Source organism: Cantharellus anzutake, assembly GCF_015039405.1.
Source record: "Cantharellus anzutake strain C23 chromosome Unknown EI90scaffold_39, whole genome shotgun sequence".
Taxonomy (NCBI): domain Eukaryota; kingdom Fungi; phylum Basidiomycota; class Agaricomycetes; order Cantharellales; family Hydnaceae; genus Cantharellus; species Cantharellus anzutake.
The window spans coordinates 268,663-284,898 of NW_024066989.1; the positions used below are offsets into that span (position 1 = coordinate 268,663).

The window sequence follows — 16,236 nt, forward strand, 5'->3', positions numbered from 1 at the left end:
CGCATGAGTCATCAAAGCTGGGAGTTCAGCAAGCGATTCGACTCCGCCCAATGACTCGGCCAGCGAGAAGAGGTGAGTGGACGTGAGGAAGCGGGATGCAGTCGAGGTAGGTTCAGAAGCTTCGGCGGGTGAAAGGATAGATGAAGGAGCGGAGGCGATCTTGAATGAGACCATTCCACTGAATGGGATCCCCTCCAGCCCATCATCACGACCGGACCACGTCCCGCCTTCGATCCATTTACGTGCGTGAGGTGAGAGAAGCGTGTCACGAACGAGTTTGTACACTCGTTCGTTATTTTCGACTCGCCGGGATGCTGTAGATTTTAACCCCGGATAGATGACCCAGTCTACAAGTCCTAATTCCTTTCCTCGGGTTGAAAGCCAACGCGCAACGGCTAAGGCGTTCTCACCGTGGGCTATCATTCGAAGGGCAAGTGTTTTAACTCCACGTTGTGCGAGCCAACTGTCGTAGGCGCTTGGCACAGCTCCGATAGCATTTTGAAGGAAGTGAAGTTTAGATTCCAATGTAGCTGCAAGTGGTTTAGGATTAGGGTATTCGGTAGATGTGTGTGGAAGAGGGAGAACGACTGCTCCCATGAGGACATCTGAATGACCGTTGACGTATTTTGTGACCGAGTGTAAGACGACGTCTGCGCCGAGAAGGAAAGGGGAAGAGTAGAAAGGAGATAGGAAGGTATTATCTACTATGACGAGTGGACGAGAAGGATGAGAATTAGCGATGCGAACGATTCGGGGTATGTCACTAATGCGAAGCGTGGGATTAGTTGGGCTTTCAACCCAAATTAGCTTTGTATTATCTTGAATGGCGTCATATACTTCGCATCACGAGCTGATTCGAGGTCGATGAAAGTAGTAGCGAGGTTTTGAATGACATTTGCGACCCGGGTGAAATACCGGGCAGTACCGCCATAAACATCATTGACGGATAGAATGTGGGAATTAGGACCTGCAGCTGTCACAAGCAGCGCGGTGGCACTAGACCCAGAAGCCACTGCTATGGCAGTATGACCCCCTGCTTCGATTTGAGCTTCGAAGCTACGGCGATTTGGGTTGTCAGAGCGAGTGTATTCGAATCCCTAGATGCCCCGATGTCCAAATATGGGAAGGCAAGGGGGTTATGTTTCCGAAAGATCGGTAAGAAGTCCGATGAGTGAAGAGTAAGGATTAAGAACAGGATATACCTTGTGAACGCCTATGGCATCTTGTTTGTATGTGGTGCTAAGAGAGATGGCAAGGATGACAGCACCAGTCTCGCCACTAGGTTCGGAGCCTACATGGATTGCACGAGTGGAGAATCCAGCTGTCGAGGCATCGAAGTCTATTATTGGTGATAAAAAACATAAGGAATGATCCGTCCAGGGTAGGAGAGGTGGATACAGACGATCTTCAGCAGATACAACAGAAACTGTATCGGATGGCGTTGAGGTTGGATATCAGGCTGTAGACCGGAGACGATGATGAAAAAGATATTATATCTAAAAGGATATACTGGAAGGAGAGAGGAAGGAGATATGGCGCCTTCTTTTATGGGGATTGAGGAATACCCTTAGGATTAACGATTGCGTGTAATTTCGTTTTTTCGTCCTTTCTCAGCACGGACTGAATGGACTGAATAGCGAGAAAGGCTCGTGATTTTATGTACAAGCGTTTATGTAACATACCTCATACTGGTCTGCCATTGAACCATTTCGAGAACCCCTGCCCTTGGCGCTCTCACGAGCAGCCTGTAGTCTGCAGGATAAATATCCAGAACTACGTACACACACCATGAAACCATGAACCCAACTCTTCTTGGTCTACATATCACTATCCTAGGAAGAGTGGCGCTTCGATGAATGATGAATGAAGATGCATCACATCTCACCGCACTCGCGACACGATAACTCTCATTCATCACGCACGCGTCATCGACTACTTGAGCTCACTCGTCGCGTCCCCTCGCCCTAAACAAGTAATAAGGTAGTAGCGGGAGGAGCCGCATCAGCGAAAGCACTCGTCCTTCCGTGCCATCACGTCATCTTTGGGTCTGATTCCATTCATGCCTTCCGTGATATCCCCGTCGGTAAATTATTTATATCCATAATCTCACCGCCGCGCGCGCTCCCTCACTCAGGCTTAATTCTGGCCTCTCCCAGCTACACGGCAATGACTGCAACCGTGTATACATACACCATCTATCTCATCTTTGACTACTTCTCCCCGTAAATCATCCATTTCCACGTTCGACAAGTCGGATCGAGACAGAATGACGTGGACGTGGACGATCAGTGGATGGGTCTTTGGGTCTTGCATTTCATCAAGGTGGGTATCGATCGACTCAGAACGATCATGTCGTTCTTCTTCTCTCCTTCTCACCTCCTATATATTCGCGCTACACACCATCTACATCCACATCTTCCCCAGCATCTTCATATTTCATGTCTGCTTCTACCACCCAGTTTGAACGGCCCCGGCGCATGGATGTATGGGGGAACGGCTTCGCCTGAAATTGCATTGCCCACTTACTTGCTCCCTGATCCCGCCTCCCCTTTTACTACTACTTTCCATGACGAAGAAGAGGAGACTATACTAGGGCACCACCATTCATCTCATCCATCGACTACTACTGCCAAGGCTCAAGGTAATAGGCGGACGTCAATGATCCGTCTCGCCCGGCAGAACTTGGGTCCTTGATCTCGATGAGGAGGGGAATTCGATGGGTTTGGGAGTGATGTTGAACACCAGGCACAGCAGGCGTGAGTTATTGTTTCTTTTATTTTCCGTGATATTCTACTTCGCCTCTCCCTACTTCGTAATCACTTAAATCGACATATTCAAACCATCTCTTTTCGATTTTAGATCAAGCTCTGCAGAGTCTGCACGGAAACGGTGGGATCTGTTTTCTGTGCGAGTTCATTTGGGCGTTTTCCACGCGAAGAAACGACTTTCCAATCTAAAGCAGGGCGGTTCTTCTGTGTCATCGTCATCAACTTCTACTGCATCTCCGACGATACCTAGCTCGAATCCGGCAGGGCTGCGGTCGCCCAAGTTAGCACCTAGTTTTCATGTCTCCTCCATCCAAGTTACTTCATTTCTAGAAGGGAGATCTCGTAAAGATGCCTATCATACCCTGCGAGCTGACTTCAAGGATGTTGACTACTAATCGCGTCGTATCTTATCGATTTTCGATGGGATATTGTATCGATCCATCTTTGACTTTTCGACCCTCAATCCCTTATCTCTTTTTCTCTTTCCATGGAGGTATGGCATGGATTTTATGCAATCTCTCGCCCTGAAGTCCTTCATATATTGCATCACGACACCGCACCCACGAAGCAAGAGCATGAACATTACGACAAGCACGAACGGCATTGTATTATCAAGCTCAAAATTCCTAAATTACTGTATTACTAGCAGATGAGCTCGTCCTTCGTTCTCCGGTTGCGTGTCCACTGCGCAACATCTGCACTGTATCATTAATGTTCCTCCGCAACAGACTGTGGAGGGAAAACCCTCATCACTTTCCCCTCGCGTTTCCCTTCCACTCGTCAGAGATGCGGGTATTATCCATCCGAGGATCCTTCCTCTCGCTTTATATTCGAGTTCGTCTTACAATTCGACTCTATTGTATCTTTCTTCTCAACCCATAGGTTCGTTTGTCTATCATGACTTCTCTAAAGCGGTTTCCTTCCCGTCGCACTTGATGCCGTCTCTTCTATGCTTCCGGAATCTGACCTAGTTGCCCTTCTCTCCCTTTTCATTCCCCTCCGTATTTGTTAATCTGTTGGAGTTGTTCACTGGTGTGTGGGTCACTCGAAATTGTTTTTCCTTGACGAGTCGAGTGTATACCCACCGCCACTGGTTTTAGTTTATTTGGATTGGAATGCTCAATGGAATCTACTTTGGATACCCCAACGATTAGTCGCTTTTGTCTAACTGATCACGATGAGAGAGCCGCAGAAGTCATGCACACTCACTTGGATATGAATGATAAGGAGGTTGTATTCAGAGGGAGCCCGGGTGTGAGTGTGGTGACTCTGAGAATGGTTTGTGGGTATGCGCGGATGTGGGGGGAGACATTGTGGATGAACAGGCAATATGCCTGCGCACGACGTCAGAGGACCAGGGATAGCGCGTGAGATCCAAGACGATAGGGTGATGATGTCAGTCCCTAATCGTGATGTGGTGCATGGGGCAAGCGGCGGAGCGGCACCGCTGCTCGGCCCTATGATGACGTCCATGACGCAATCCATGACAGGAAAATTAGGTGATCGTGCATGGGCGCCGCTCTCTCGGCCATACCGTTAAGTGGAGTGGACATGGTGAACGTTGTCAGACGGTGCAATTAGCGCGCCTGCGAGCGGATTGGAACCAGGTTAAGCAGTAGCGACCAGGATTGGTTCGAATCATGAAACGTCGACCGCAAATGTGACGTGTCTGGTGTTGGCGTGAAAATGCAGACGCGGACTTCGGAGACCAGAGAAAGATGGCTTTGGTGAGTAATATTCCCTCTGAAGCAGACGGCGCAACCGCCCGATGGATCCCCCAGCTAGTCATCATTCCGCAACTTCTATGTGCTTCTTTGTCATCGCACTTGGGTATTGTGGGAAGCTAGCATGAATATGTGAGGAAGATCGGGAGGCGATCTTTGTATAGAGAGAACCAAGTTGAGGGCGGCTGGACGAGAATATAGTGGACTCTTAATTAGGAAGGTATTACCACTAAACAATAGTAAATACATGCTTCGAGGTTGTTCCTCCAACACACCCTCTCAAACGAAAGAACATGTAACCATCTAACATGAATCCATGATATAATGAAACCGGTGTGAAGAAATTGACTGAAAAAGAATGGAATAAAATTGAATGGGAATGGAGTGGTGAAGGGAATGTGGAAAGGTGAAATCCAATGGATGCGTGATCAAGGGTGCTAGTCCAATAATCAATGGTGATTGGTTGTCTTCCAAATCTGAGTGGATGCCATGCCAGGCAGTCGGTGGGGTGAGCCTTCTCAGCAATCCCGGGTGTCCAACTTGTCCAAAGTGTGCATGAGAATTAATACGATATTTGAAAGGGGGGGATCACCCTCTGAATCCACAGTGTTCCATGGTAAGGCAGTAAGGGAGTGGCCCCAATGGCCTGCTGGTGCCAGCTGCAAGGTGGGATTGGGTTGCTGCCTTTGAGCGCGCGCGATTGGACCGTGGGAAAATGAAAAAATGGTGACGTGGCAAGGAAGGGAAGGGAAATAAGAGTGTTGCATGCCTGTCTGAGGACTTAGAGCAAGGAGAGAAGGGGTGCCAAGTCCGACCTTAAAGATGGGCGCCAGACTGGACTTGCGGGCCCAACACAAAACTTGAATGCCACACACCGGCCTTAACAGTGGGCGCCGGGTTGGACTTTCGAGCCCAAACAAACTTGAATAATTGCCACACACTGGCCTTAATAGTGGGCGCCAGGCTGGACTTCCGTGCCCAAAGACAAACTTGAAGGATGCCGCGCACCGGCCTTAACAGTGGGCACTGGGCTGGACTTTAGTGCCCCAAAACAATGCCGTGTAGGACTTAAAAGGATGCCTGGTGTACAGGACTTAACAAATGCCACATGGGACTTAAGATACGGGGGATTGCCCCTGCCTCCGCTGAGGACTTATGAAGGTGGTCAACTGCACTTTGACCAACTGCCGCGAGAGTCGGGCGGACTTCCTTGATACCTAAGCTTGTCCAGGCGAGCCACCTGGGCTCATAACCTATAGAGAGAACCAAGTTGAGGGCGGCTGGACGAGAATATAGTGGACTCTTAATTAGGAAGGTATTACCACTAAACAATAGTAAATACATGCTTCGAGGTTGTTCCTCCAACACTTTGCATGGCAGGAGTCTGTGCACATTCCGTCCGGTCGCCATTCAAAGCCACAGTCTGTCCCTAAACCCAAGCTACAGAGTACGGGATTGTATTTTATGCATGCATTGGCTCATGTAGACCGTCGGGATGGGCGCTTGTGTTCATGCGAAGAACTTCCTGTTTGAGGCTCCAGGATTCTGCCAGTACACGAGGTTGCAACGTGTTGATTTTAATTTCCTGTCATTGTCAATCGCCCTTATAGTCTGTCCAACATGCAAAATTATCTCAGCAAACCAAAGGAGAGATCCTCGAAGAAGGGTGCTACTTCCTCTGCTGAACCCGCACCTGCACTCGCAGCTGGGGTTGTAGCAGCTGGGGTTGTAGCCGCAGCGGTAGCCGCACCCGAAGTGGCACCTGCAGCTGTAGTGGCACCCTCAAGTGATACTGGTTTCAGCACTGTTTGGAACGGTGTTCTGAGCGTGCTGGGTATTGCTCAAGCGAGTCTCGATAGTGTCCCTGTTCCTGGGCTCAAAAGCGCGATTGGCGGTGTCCTTGAAATAGTTCGCCAGTTGGACGTAGGTTCTGTAACTGTTGCGGCGGACGTAACGCTAATAATTGCTCTCACAGTCAGTCGGCGCAAATGTGGATGCGATTCGTCAGCTCGAGCACACTGTGGAATCCTTTAACCAGTCAGTATCGAAGCCGCTTGGAAAATACGGAGGGAAACCCTCTGTTCCTTCCGAGCTCAGCGAAGCTATCGACTGTCAGAACCGTGCGAATCTTCGCCGAGGGTAGCCGTAGGCGACCGAGCGTTGCCCGCTAGTGGAATAGGCGTCCTACACACGACCGAGCTTTAGCGAGGAATAAACCCCACCGATCTCGAGGTCGAGGCTACTTAGGCGAGAGAGCCGGGATTTCGGCTTCAACGACTCGAGGAGGAGCGTTGCGCCTCGTTCTCGACGCGGTCCCGATACTTCAGAAAGTCAGAGGTCTCACGGGGGACAGAGGTAAGCCTAGGGGGTGAATTCCAGTTGATTTCGAACTACAGTACAAGCACTAGTTACAAGCTGTATATAAGCGCTAGGAAACTGAATAGGAAATAAGTCGCCAGATCTCGCGGAGATTGCGGGCGGAGAAAAGAAGGAGGAAAACAAACAAAGAGCACGTGTTCAAGACAACGAAGGTCAAGCGTGACCTTCGCTGCGAGGTAACAAGGTGCGGCGAAAACATGGGACAACAGGTCGCGGCGCTCTGCGCCGCTAGGTCGTTCAACGACAATCAAGAGAGGGGTTGTGGAGAGGTGGCGGGAAGTGGTTAGACGGCGACGGGCGGCGAGCGGAGTGTGCGGGGAGTGTTCGGGCGTGGGAGAGGGTTAGGGAGGAGGTCGTCTGGCCCCGGGGAACGCCAGGTCGTGACATCGACACTTTATCGCGGTATGTTCAGATATCCTGAGTGCTTCTCAGAGTCAGTATTCTGATTGTCCCTTTCAGTGACTTCCTAACGGCTACTTGGCCTTTGAAATCGTATGGAGACAAGAGCCGTCTCTACCGATGGGCGAATCGTCAGAAGATCGCAGCCGAGGTGGGGAATGCTGGGGGGAGGATACGCGATGCTGTAGCGGCCTTTCAAGTAGATACCCTTCCGATACTTTATGTATCACACTCGGAGTGCTAATCTATGGACATAGGCTGCAGAAGCGGTCCGACTTCACTTACGAGTAGAAGATATACATGACCGGATTGAGGTACGGTACAGCTTGCACTGGCTTTCTTGGGGCGCCGAGCTGGCCGGTACCCTAGCCACTTCGCGAGGGGATCGAGGAGATTAAGGTAGTTTTTCGGCCCCAGTGTACGCATCACAGGTGCTGACTATTTCCAGGCGTACAAACGCAACGAAGCCTCGGCTGAAGAAGCGAAGCAGTTAGAGTCTCTTCTCAACAGGCTTCCACATACTTCCAAAGCTGGCTATGACACCAATCGGCCTGGTGCTCCGTCTAACTGTTTTCCCAGAACGCGAACAAAAATCATTAAGGAGGTTAATCAATGGTTGCACCGCTCTATCAGTGATACAACAAAGCCAGTGTTGTGGTTGAATGGTCTAGCTGGGATCGGCAAGTCGACTATTGCGTGCACCATTGCGGAGTATGAGTCTGACCTCCTTGGATCAACCTTCTTCTTTGTCCGTCAAGAGGACGAGTTGTCCAACGCGAAGCGCTTCCTTGGGACGATCGTGCGGGACTTTGCCAAGAAACTTCCGAAATTCGGTGCCGCTGTCGCAGAGGCATTGAAGAAGGATGACAAGCTTTATGATGCCTCCCTTGCCACCCAATATTCCTCGCTCCTCTTTACCCCCCTGAAAGACCTCAAACTCTCCGAACCCCTCTTCGTGATAATTGATGCCCTAGATGAGTGTGAATGAGATGGAGCAAAAGAGTTGCTCCACCACATCCTTGGCTGCTCTGGCTGCCCTTTCATCACTGGCTGCTCTGGCACCCCTGGCTGCTCTGGCACTGGTCTCCGCATCCTCATCACAAGCCGACCAGAATCCCATATCACTACGGATCTTGACCATGTTGACAAGATTGTGATTCATGAAGCTGATAGTTCACATGACATTGAGTTGTATCTTCGGGATGGACTCCAGTCTATTTGTAAATGATTTGGGAATCTTCCAGATGGGTGGCCTTTTCCAGGTATGATCTCAGCTCTTGTGGAGAAAGCTGGCCAGCTTTTCATCTGGGCTGCTACTGCCATCAAGTTCATAAATGATGATGATGAGGGTCCTGTTTGTCAACTGGACTCCATCTTGAAAGGCAGTCAGGAAGCTGATGTGGGTCCCCATGCTGAGCTTGATAGGCTATATGAAACTGTTTTGTCTGCCTGTGTTGCCAAAATCCTCAACACAGGCAGACAAGACAGGCTTGTGGAGCTCCATTGTCTTCTACAGACCATTGTCCTGCTCAAGGATCCATTGACCCTAAAAGGGCTCGGTGCTTTCACCAAGGTCTCCAATCCCAAGTCACTGCTTACACGCATCCAATCCATTGTGCCACTACCACCACATGCAGAAGACAGAGTTAAAGTCTACCACCCTTCCTTTCCTGATTTTGTCTTGCAGCGATGCAAGAATCCTCAGCTCAGGGGTGATGTGGAGAAGCATGAGCAGTGGATGGCTCTTCGTTGCCTGAACCTTCTCATTGCTGAGCTAGGACCAGGGAGTTCACTCAAGGTGGACATGAAGGATCTAAGTGTCAGGCCCACTTCAGTAGTTGAGGAAGTGCAGTATGCATGCTGCTTTTGGACATCCCATCTATGCAAGCTGCAGTCAGTTGATGAAGAAGTCAGGGATACACTGGAGAAGTTCACTGGTCAAGGTGGTGGAGTTGAAGGGGGAGTTTTACTGCAATGGATGAAAGTCCTATTGGTGATTGGGAAAGTGGATCATATTCTTCAAGGATCAATGGAAACTCTTCTCTTCATGGTAAATGATCATGCTGTTTACATCAGGTTCTTATCATTAACCTTTAAGATAGGACGCTAGCTGCTTAGCCCACATTCAGCCTGTTGTGCATGATGCCTATTCAAGGCTTTCCTGGCTTAGTGACATCCAGCAGTGGCAGCAGCAGTGGCAGCATGTCAGGGGACGGACCCCAGGTCCCCATGACCCCTCTCTCTATAGCCCACAGCCCTGTGTGTGAACAGCCTATCCCAAGGCACAACCTACTGTGGGTAAGAAAGTGAGAAGAAGGTTAACTTCTCACTTTCCCACAGTGGCCCCAATATGGCGAAAACTTCCGGGGATACCCGGAAGTCACATGAAGGGTAGGAACCGGGCCTGGAGCATGCAGCACGCGGAGTGTGCAGGGCGGAGGCGCACATGCAGGTCCAGGTGCAGGTCCGGGCTAGCAGGGTGTGTGCCCTGACATCACCCTCCCTCTAAGCCACTTCGCCCCGAAGTGGCCCTAGTCCCCAGGCAACCCATCCCTCAGGTGGTTAGAATAAAAACAAAGCAAAATAAAGCGGAGGTGGAAGCGGGAGCGGGGAATAATGTAAGGATGGAAGTGTGAAACTATTCTAAGTTAAAAAAAAGTGGCGAAAAAATAAAGTTGAGTTAAAAAAAATTAAAGTAGTCGTCCATCGCCGCATATGCAGCACTCCCCTAAGACTTGCCTGAAAAAAATTCAGGTCCCTCAGCACCCTCCATTGTCTGCTCGTGACTTGGCGACCTCCAGCCTGCATCCCTCATCCCATGATGCCCCAGCTGCAGTCGTGTCGTCCCCGTGATCGCGTCCGGCTTCGGGTATGGAGGGTGGTCATGCAGCACTTGACCTCTGGGCCATCATCTGCATGCCTGCACTTGACCTCTGGGCTGCGCTCCTCCGGGTATGTGGGGTCGGGGGTGTGGTAGCACTGAGGTAGTGGCGATAGTGGGAGAGTCCCAGGGGATCCGGCAGGGTCTACACCCCGCTCCTCACCCTCCCTCTAATGCCACTTCGCCCCAAAGTGGCTAAACCTCAAAAAACCCCCCTCCCCCCTCCTCTGCGCATGGTGGTCTGTTGCCTGGGATGCTGGGCTCCTCTTCAGGGGTGGATGGGGAGAATTGTTAGAATGCGGGGATTCGGACGACTCCGGAGTGGAATCGGAGACTTAGCATGGAAGGACCTCGGCCTCAGTGACTCAGGTGGAGTGCTGTGCCATTGCTGGTTGTCCTGGGGGTCCCTAATTTCGGATCTAGCAGAGGGAAAGTCTCTTGGGGGAATTCAAGTTGATTTCGGACTGAGGTTACAAGTTACTAGGTACATTGTATATAAGGAGGGGTCCGGAATCAAAAGGAACAAGGGTAGAACAAAAGGAGACAAAGGGAGATGGAAAGAGGAACAACACTGAGGGTCAAGAGTTTGACTCAATTGAAGGGCCAAGGCCCAAGAAGGAAGGAAGGAGGGTGGGAGTCGGGAATGGCTAGCTGACTGAATGGAAAGGAAGCAGCAACCCAAATAGGAATGAGGGAGAATAGCGGAATTGAAATGGACAATGCAATAGTTGCAAGGTCCGGAGTAAGTCCGGAAAGTCCGAACTCGGAGGTTAAACTCCGGAATATTGGCAAAGGTAATTAAATGGAATGAGCTAACCAATACAATGGGTATAAGCGGAGGTGGGGTCAAAGTCCGAGGTCGGAGCTAAGACCGGAGGTTCCAGAGACAGAGACGCAAACGGGATTCCGGAGTGGAGGTCCGGAGTCGGGAGCATAGGTGTTGCATACTCGTCTGGAAGGTGTCGAGGTTGGGGTCGGACCCGGAATGTTCCGGAGTCGGACCGAAGGTGGTGTCCGAGCCGGAGGTGGGATAACCTCTTGGGAGTCGGCAAGGAGAAGGTGACAGAAGGGAAGTAGGGCTCTGGAAGTCGGAGTTCGGAGTTCCGGGAGCCCGGAGCGGAGGTCGGGATTGTATGGATATGACAAGAATGTGGAAAGGGGAAAAAATCTTTCGGGGTGGGTGGCGGGTATGCGGTATAGTTGGGCCCGGGACCGGGCGGTGCGGGGTTCGCATGTGAAAAACAACTCTCCCCCAAGTGCATCTTGCGCACTGGGGAGTCCGGGTGCGTGGACAGTGGGGTTACTTGATGTGGGCTGAGCACCACCCTCCCTCTGTGCCGTGTTCCCAAGTGGTCACAGCAGGGGACCTCTGTCAGGGCTCGGTCCTCGATCAGGGACAGCCCGACCTCAGGCCTAGGTGTGTGCGGTGTTCTGGGTGGTTGGGCACTAGGCCCTGTCCTCAGCTCCTCAAACTCACTGAAGGGAAGTTCATAACGTGACTCCGGGTAGAAGCCGAGCATGTTCCCGCGAGTCGGAAAAGGTGTCACATGGGTTAAGGCGAGTTGCTTGCCTTGACCCATGTGATTTTTCCCGCGGGCTCACATGCGGGCTGAAGTTGTGAGAGATATGTAAGGATGGGGAGGTCAGGGAAGTGGGGGAAGTCTGGGAAGGTGGTTCTGGGGTGTGGTTGGGTGCCCTGACAGTGGGGTCAGGGGCCGATCCCTGACAACCTCGGGCTCCTTCGTCAGCTCCTATCCTCCCCCTCTCATGTCCATCCTCCATCGAAATCCTAAGGTTAAACTCTCTCCTGGGTGCCCGGCACCGCAGGGAGTCGGGTCCGTGAGCCATAGCGGGTCCGTGATGCAGCTGGGATACACAACCCTCCCTCTATGCTGCATGCCTAAGCGGCCATAGCAGGGATCCTGGGCACCCTCACCAGCGGCATCCATTCCCTCTCATGCTCATTCTCCGTCATGAATCCAAAAAATGCGCTTGCGTGCGTGCGTGACTCTCAGTCGCAAGTGAAAGCGGGGGTGGGTGGTCTCATCCAGGTTATCTTGGGCGTCTGCGGTTACGAGGCTGGCAGCGGGTGGGTGACCCCGTTTCCAGAGTGCTTTTCGGCCAGTTCGTTGGCAGCAGTCGGGCGGCTTTGTCTCCCTAGCGCATTCAGCGAGGTGTCCAGGTAGCGGTGGGATAATGTGGGGGACCGGGTGGGTAGTCTCTAGCGGGTCATCGTTCTTGCATCTGCAGTTACGAGGCTGGCAGCGGGTGGGTGACCCCATTTCCAGAGTGCCTTTCGGCCGGTACGTTGGCAGCAGTTGGGCGGCTGTGTCTCCTTAGCGCGTTCAGCGAGGTGTCTGGGAAGCGGTGGGATGACCCTCAACTCAACCTCACAGATTGGAACACAATCTGTGGGACAGCGTTGCAAGGGGCTGGGATAGGGAATGGGAGTGTGGTTGTATCGCAGGTAATGAGTGTGCAATGGTCCGGGGGAAATGATGACATGGCACGGCTGCCACTCGAAAATCACGGGTTCGGCCCGTGCCCAGCTCCGACTCAGTCCGGGCTCTCGCAGCCCATGCAGGACATCCTAGGTGGGCAGGGGCGAAGGTTGAAACCTTCTTCTGCTGTCAGGGGACGGACCCCGGGTCCCCATGACCCCTCTCTCTATAGCCCACAGCCCTGTGTGTGAACAGCCTATCCCAAGGCACAACCTACTGTGGGTAAGAAAGTGAGAAGAAGGTTAACTTCTCACTTTCCCACAGTGGCCCCAATATGGCGAAAACTTCTGGGGATACCCGGAAGTCACATGAAGGGTAGGAACCGGGCCTGGAGCATGCGGCACGCGGAGCGTGCAGGGCAGAGGCACACATGCAGGTCCAGGTGCGGGTCCGGGCTAGTCAGGGTGTGTGCCCTGACACAGCAGCAGCAGTGGCAGCAGCGGCTGCAGCTGTGGCTGCTGCTGCAGCAGGTACAACTGCAGCCACAGCTGATGCAGCGGCAGCCACAGTTGGTGGAGTGGCTGCAGGTGTTGGTGGACTGGCTGCAGCTGCTGGTGGAGCAGGAGGAGCTAGAAATGGATCAGGAGGAGCTGAAAAGAGGAGTACAGGAGTGGTGTGATGAGCTACAGCAAGTGTGGTGGCAGGACATGGAACAGCACAGCTACACTTTGCCTAAATAACACTGATCAGCATTTTCCTCAATCATCATCCCATGAAATGCCTCTTTATGTGATTGCAAAATTCCATATACTGCATATGTATTCATGACCAATCTGCATGTTCAATTGGCAAATGATGTTGAGGATGGAGTGAGAGCATGAGTGGAGTAGCCTTGGCCTCAGTGACTCAGAGCAGAGCACTGTGCCAACATTCAGTATGCTGGTGTGTGGCTCTTAACTTACTGTCAAAGAACACAAGTCTGTATGTGTGAGGTCTCAGTGGGTAGCTCAGTGTTAGAACTGGGCGAGGGTGGACGATTCCAGAGGGGAACCGGAGACTTAGCAAGGAGGGACCTTGGCCTCAGCGACTCAAGCGGAGCACTGTGCCATTGCTGTTTGTCCATTTGGTCCTTAATTTCAGAGGCGGCAAGCAGGAAGTCTCTAGGGGGCATTTCAGGTCGATTTTAGACTAAGGCCTAAAACGAGTATGTACAAGCGCCGATATATATAATGGAGAGGGTGAAAGCACAAGGAAACAAAGGGGATCTGAATCGGAACGAAGATGTCCGAACGGGAACAAAGGGATGACAGAAGTGGAGCGGTACCGAAGGTCATAGGGCTGAACCTGTGGTACATCCGAAAGGAGGTAAGGGGGGTGAAGCCCAGAGGGGCAGGAGGATGAGGGGAAGTGGGGATGATGACTAACTGGCTAGAATGGGAAGAAGCAGCAGTCCAAATAGGGATGAGGGGGAAACATGAAAGATACATTACAAGCAGTGAAAGTGCCGAAGATGATCCGTGGAGCTCGGAGGTTGCAGAGCTTACGGAGGTTATGGAGGCAGGGTTGAAAGTCCGAGGAATATTGGCAATGGTGTTTACATAGTATGAGGTCACCAATGCAATGGACTAAAGCCGAGGTGGAGTCAAAGTCCGAGGTAGGAACTATGACAGAGACTTGGAGCGAAGGTACGAGCGGTGCCCAAGTACGAGGTACGGGACAGCAGGGGAAGGTTGTAACTTGGCAGGAGGTTGGCGGAAGAGGGCCAGAGGGAAGAGAGAGGAAAGAGGAAAGAGGAAAGGCATGGAGGAGAGGAAAGGTGTCAGGTCCGAAGGTGAGTATCGGAGCGGACAGATGAAGGGTAGGAGAATGACGGAAGGGTGGAGGTGTTGTGAGGAGGAAGCGGAGGAGTGGGAGGAGGAGTAGGAGGAGGGTGGCGAGAGGAGTGGTGTTCAGTCCGAGGTGAGTATCGGAGCGGACGGAGATAGGACAGGAGAAGGACGGAGGAGTGGAGGTGGCATGAGGGGTGAGAGGTGGTGTGGTGTCAGGACTGAAGGTGAATATTGGAATGGACAGTGGTAGGGCAGGACTCCAGAGGTGGTGAAGAAGGAGGTCTGGGAGTCGGGTCGGGATCGGGTATGCATGGATATGACACCTAGCAGGTCAGGGGTTGTGAATTAATTGGTGGTGATGTGGATGAAAATAACTTCCCAATTAGTTTCCATGTCTCATCAAAACAAACAAACACTGGTGCATGTGATGCTAACCTTTTGTCCACCTGCTGCCTGACTAGCTATTCATTGGACAGGGACAACCTCATGAGGCCAGGGTGGTTAGGTTTACACAGAGAAAAACTCTGCATTAATGTTCCTTATGTTTTCTGGATTTTTTCTTTCATTTCATGTCCATTTGACCTCAAACTCAGTGTACTGGTAGTCCTAGCAACTATACATATACATACCAAAACTCACTCCTAAAAGTGAAGAAATGAGAGTGTTGTGTTGTGATTAATCATTGTTGGGTAAATCTCATTGATGTTAGAACAGGTGGATTCAGACGACTCCGGAGTGGAATCAGAGACTTAGTGTGGAATCGGAGACTTAGTGTGGAAGGACCTCAGCCTCAGCGACTCAGGCGGAGCACTGTGCCAATGCTGGTTGTCCTAGGGGTCCCTAATTTCAGATCTAGCAGAGGGAAAGTCTCTTGGGGGCATTTCAGGTCGATTTCGGACTGAGGTTACAAGTTACTATGTACATTGTATATAAGGAGGGGTCCGGAATCAAAAGGAGCGAGGGTACTCCAAAAGGAGACAAAGGGAGCTGAAAGGAGGGGCAGCACCGAGGGTCAAGGGTTTGACTCAATGGTGTTTCCCAAAGGAGGAGCGAAGGGCCAAGGAGGAAGGAGGGAGGATGGGAGTGGGGAATGGCCAGCTGACTGAATAGAAAGGAAGCAGCAGCCCAAATAGGAATGAGGGAGTATAGCGGAATTGAATGGAGCAATGCAATAGTTGCAAGGTCCGACATAAGTCCGGAAAGTCCGAACTCGGAAGTTAAACTCCGGAATATTGGCAAACATAATTAAATGGAATGAGCTAACCAATACAATGGGTATAAGCGGAGGTGGGGTCAAAGTCCGAGGTCGGAGCTAAGACTGGAGGTTCCGGAGACAGAGACACAAACGGGATTCCGGAGCGGAGGTCCAGAGTCGGGAGCATAGGTGTTGCATGCTCGTCTGGAAGGTGTCGAGGTTGAGGTTGGAACTAGGATGTCCCAGAGTCGGACCGAAGGTGGTGTCAGAGCCAGAGGTGGGATAACCTCTTGGGAGTCGGCAAGGAGAAGGTGACAGAAGGGAAGTAGGGCTCCGGAGTCAGTTTCGGAGTTCCGGGAGCACGGAGCGGAGGTCAGGATTGTATGGATATGACAATTGAGGGGTGAAAACCTGTATAGAATAGCATGGCCAGACTGTCAGGGACTCATCTGGGGTCAAGGAGGCCCAGGTGTAGCGTCCGGTGCTGAGAGCCTGGCAGGGGGCAGATCGGGCATGCGTACTGACAGGCCCGATGTGGGACAACAGTCCCTGGCCACTTAGACTGAAGTGGAAAGATTATTAAAAGGGGGATGCTATACTACTTAAGTGGAAAGATGAGA

General features: G+C 51.7%; 2 protein-coding genes across 2 annotated transcripts; one reads left to right on the forward strand and one right to left on the reverse strand.

Moving 5' to 3' along the window:
* Window positions 1–700: 700 nt before the first annotated feature.
* EI90DRAFT_1676533 (Cys/Met metabolism PLP-dependent enzyme-domain-containing protein) lies at window positions 701–1,532 on the reverse strand. Its single transcript, XM_039052016.1, has 4 exons — window positions 1,403–1,532; window positions 1,296–1,339; window positions 1,203–1,239; window positions 701–1,097 (listed from the first exon to the last, which is right to left on the reverse strand). Exons 2-4 carry the CDS (start codon window positions 1,331–1,333, stop codon window positions 804–806), a joined length of 369 nt encoding a protein of 122 aa, XP_038913707.1. The 5' UTR covers window positions 1,334–1,339; window positions 1,403–1,532; the 3' UTR covers window positions 701–803.
* An 817-nt stretch (window positions 1,533–2,349) lies between these two features.
* On the forward strand, window positions 2,350–3,163 carry EI90DRAFT_3126705 (uncharacterized protein; the record flags this gene model as incomplete). Its single annotated transcript, XM_039063941.1, has 3 exons — window positions 2,350–2,641; window positions 2,705–2,756; window positions 2,860–3,163. 3 exons carry the CDS (start codon window positions 2,350–2,352, stop codon window positions 3,161–3,163), a joined length of 648 nt encoding a protein of 215 aa, XP_038913708.1.
* Between the last annotated feature and the right edge of the window lie 13,073 nt (window positions 3,164–16,236).

Excerpts from the sequence above, each read along its gene's own strand:
- EI90DRAFT_1676533 (XM_039052016.1), bottom strand. The coding sequence starts at position 1,333 with ATGCCTCGACAGCTGGATTCTCCACTCGTGCAATCCAT. Across the intron at positions 1,240-1,295 it reads TCTCCACTCGTGCAATCCAT|CACCACATACAAACAAGATG; the intron begins GTAGGCTCCGAA and ends CATCTCTCTTAG. Across the intron at positions 1,098-1,202 it reads ATGCCATAGGCGTTCACAAG|GGATTCGAATACACTCGCTC; the intron begins GTATATCCTGTT and ends CGGGGCATCTAG.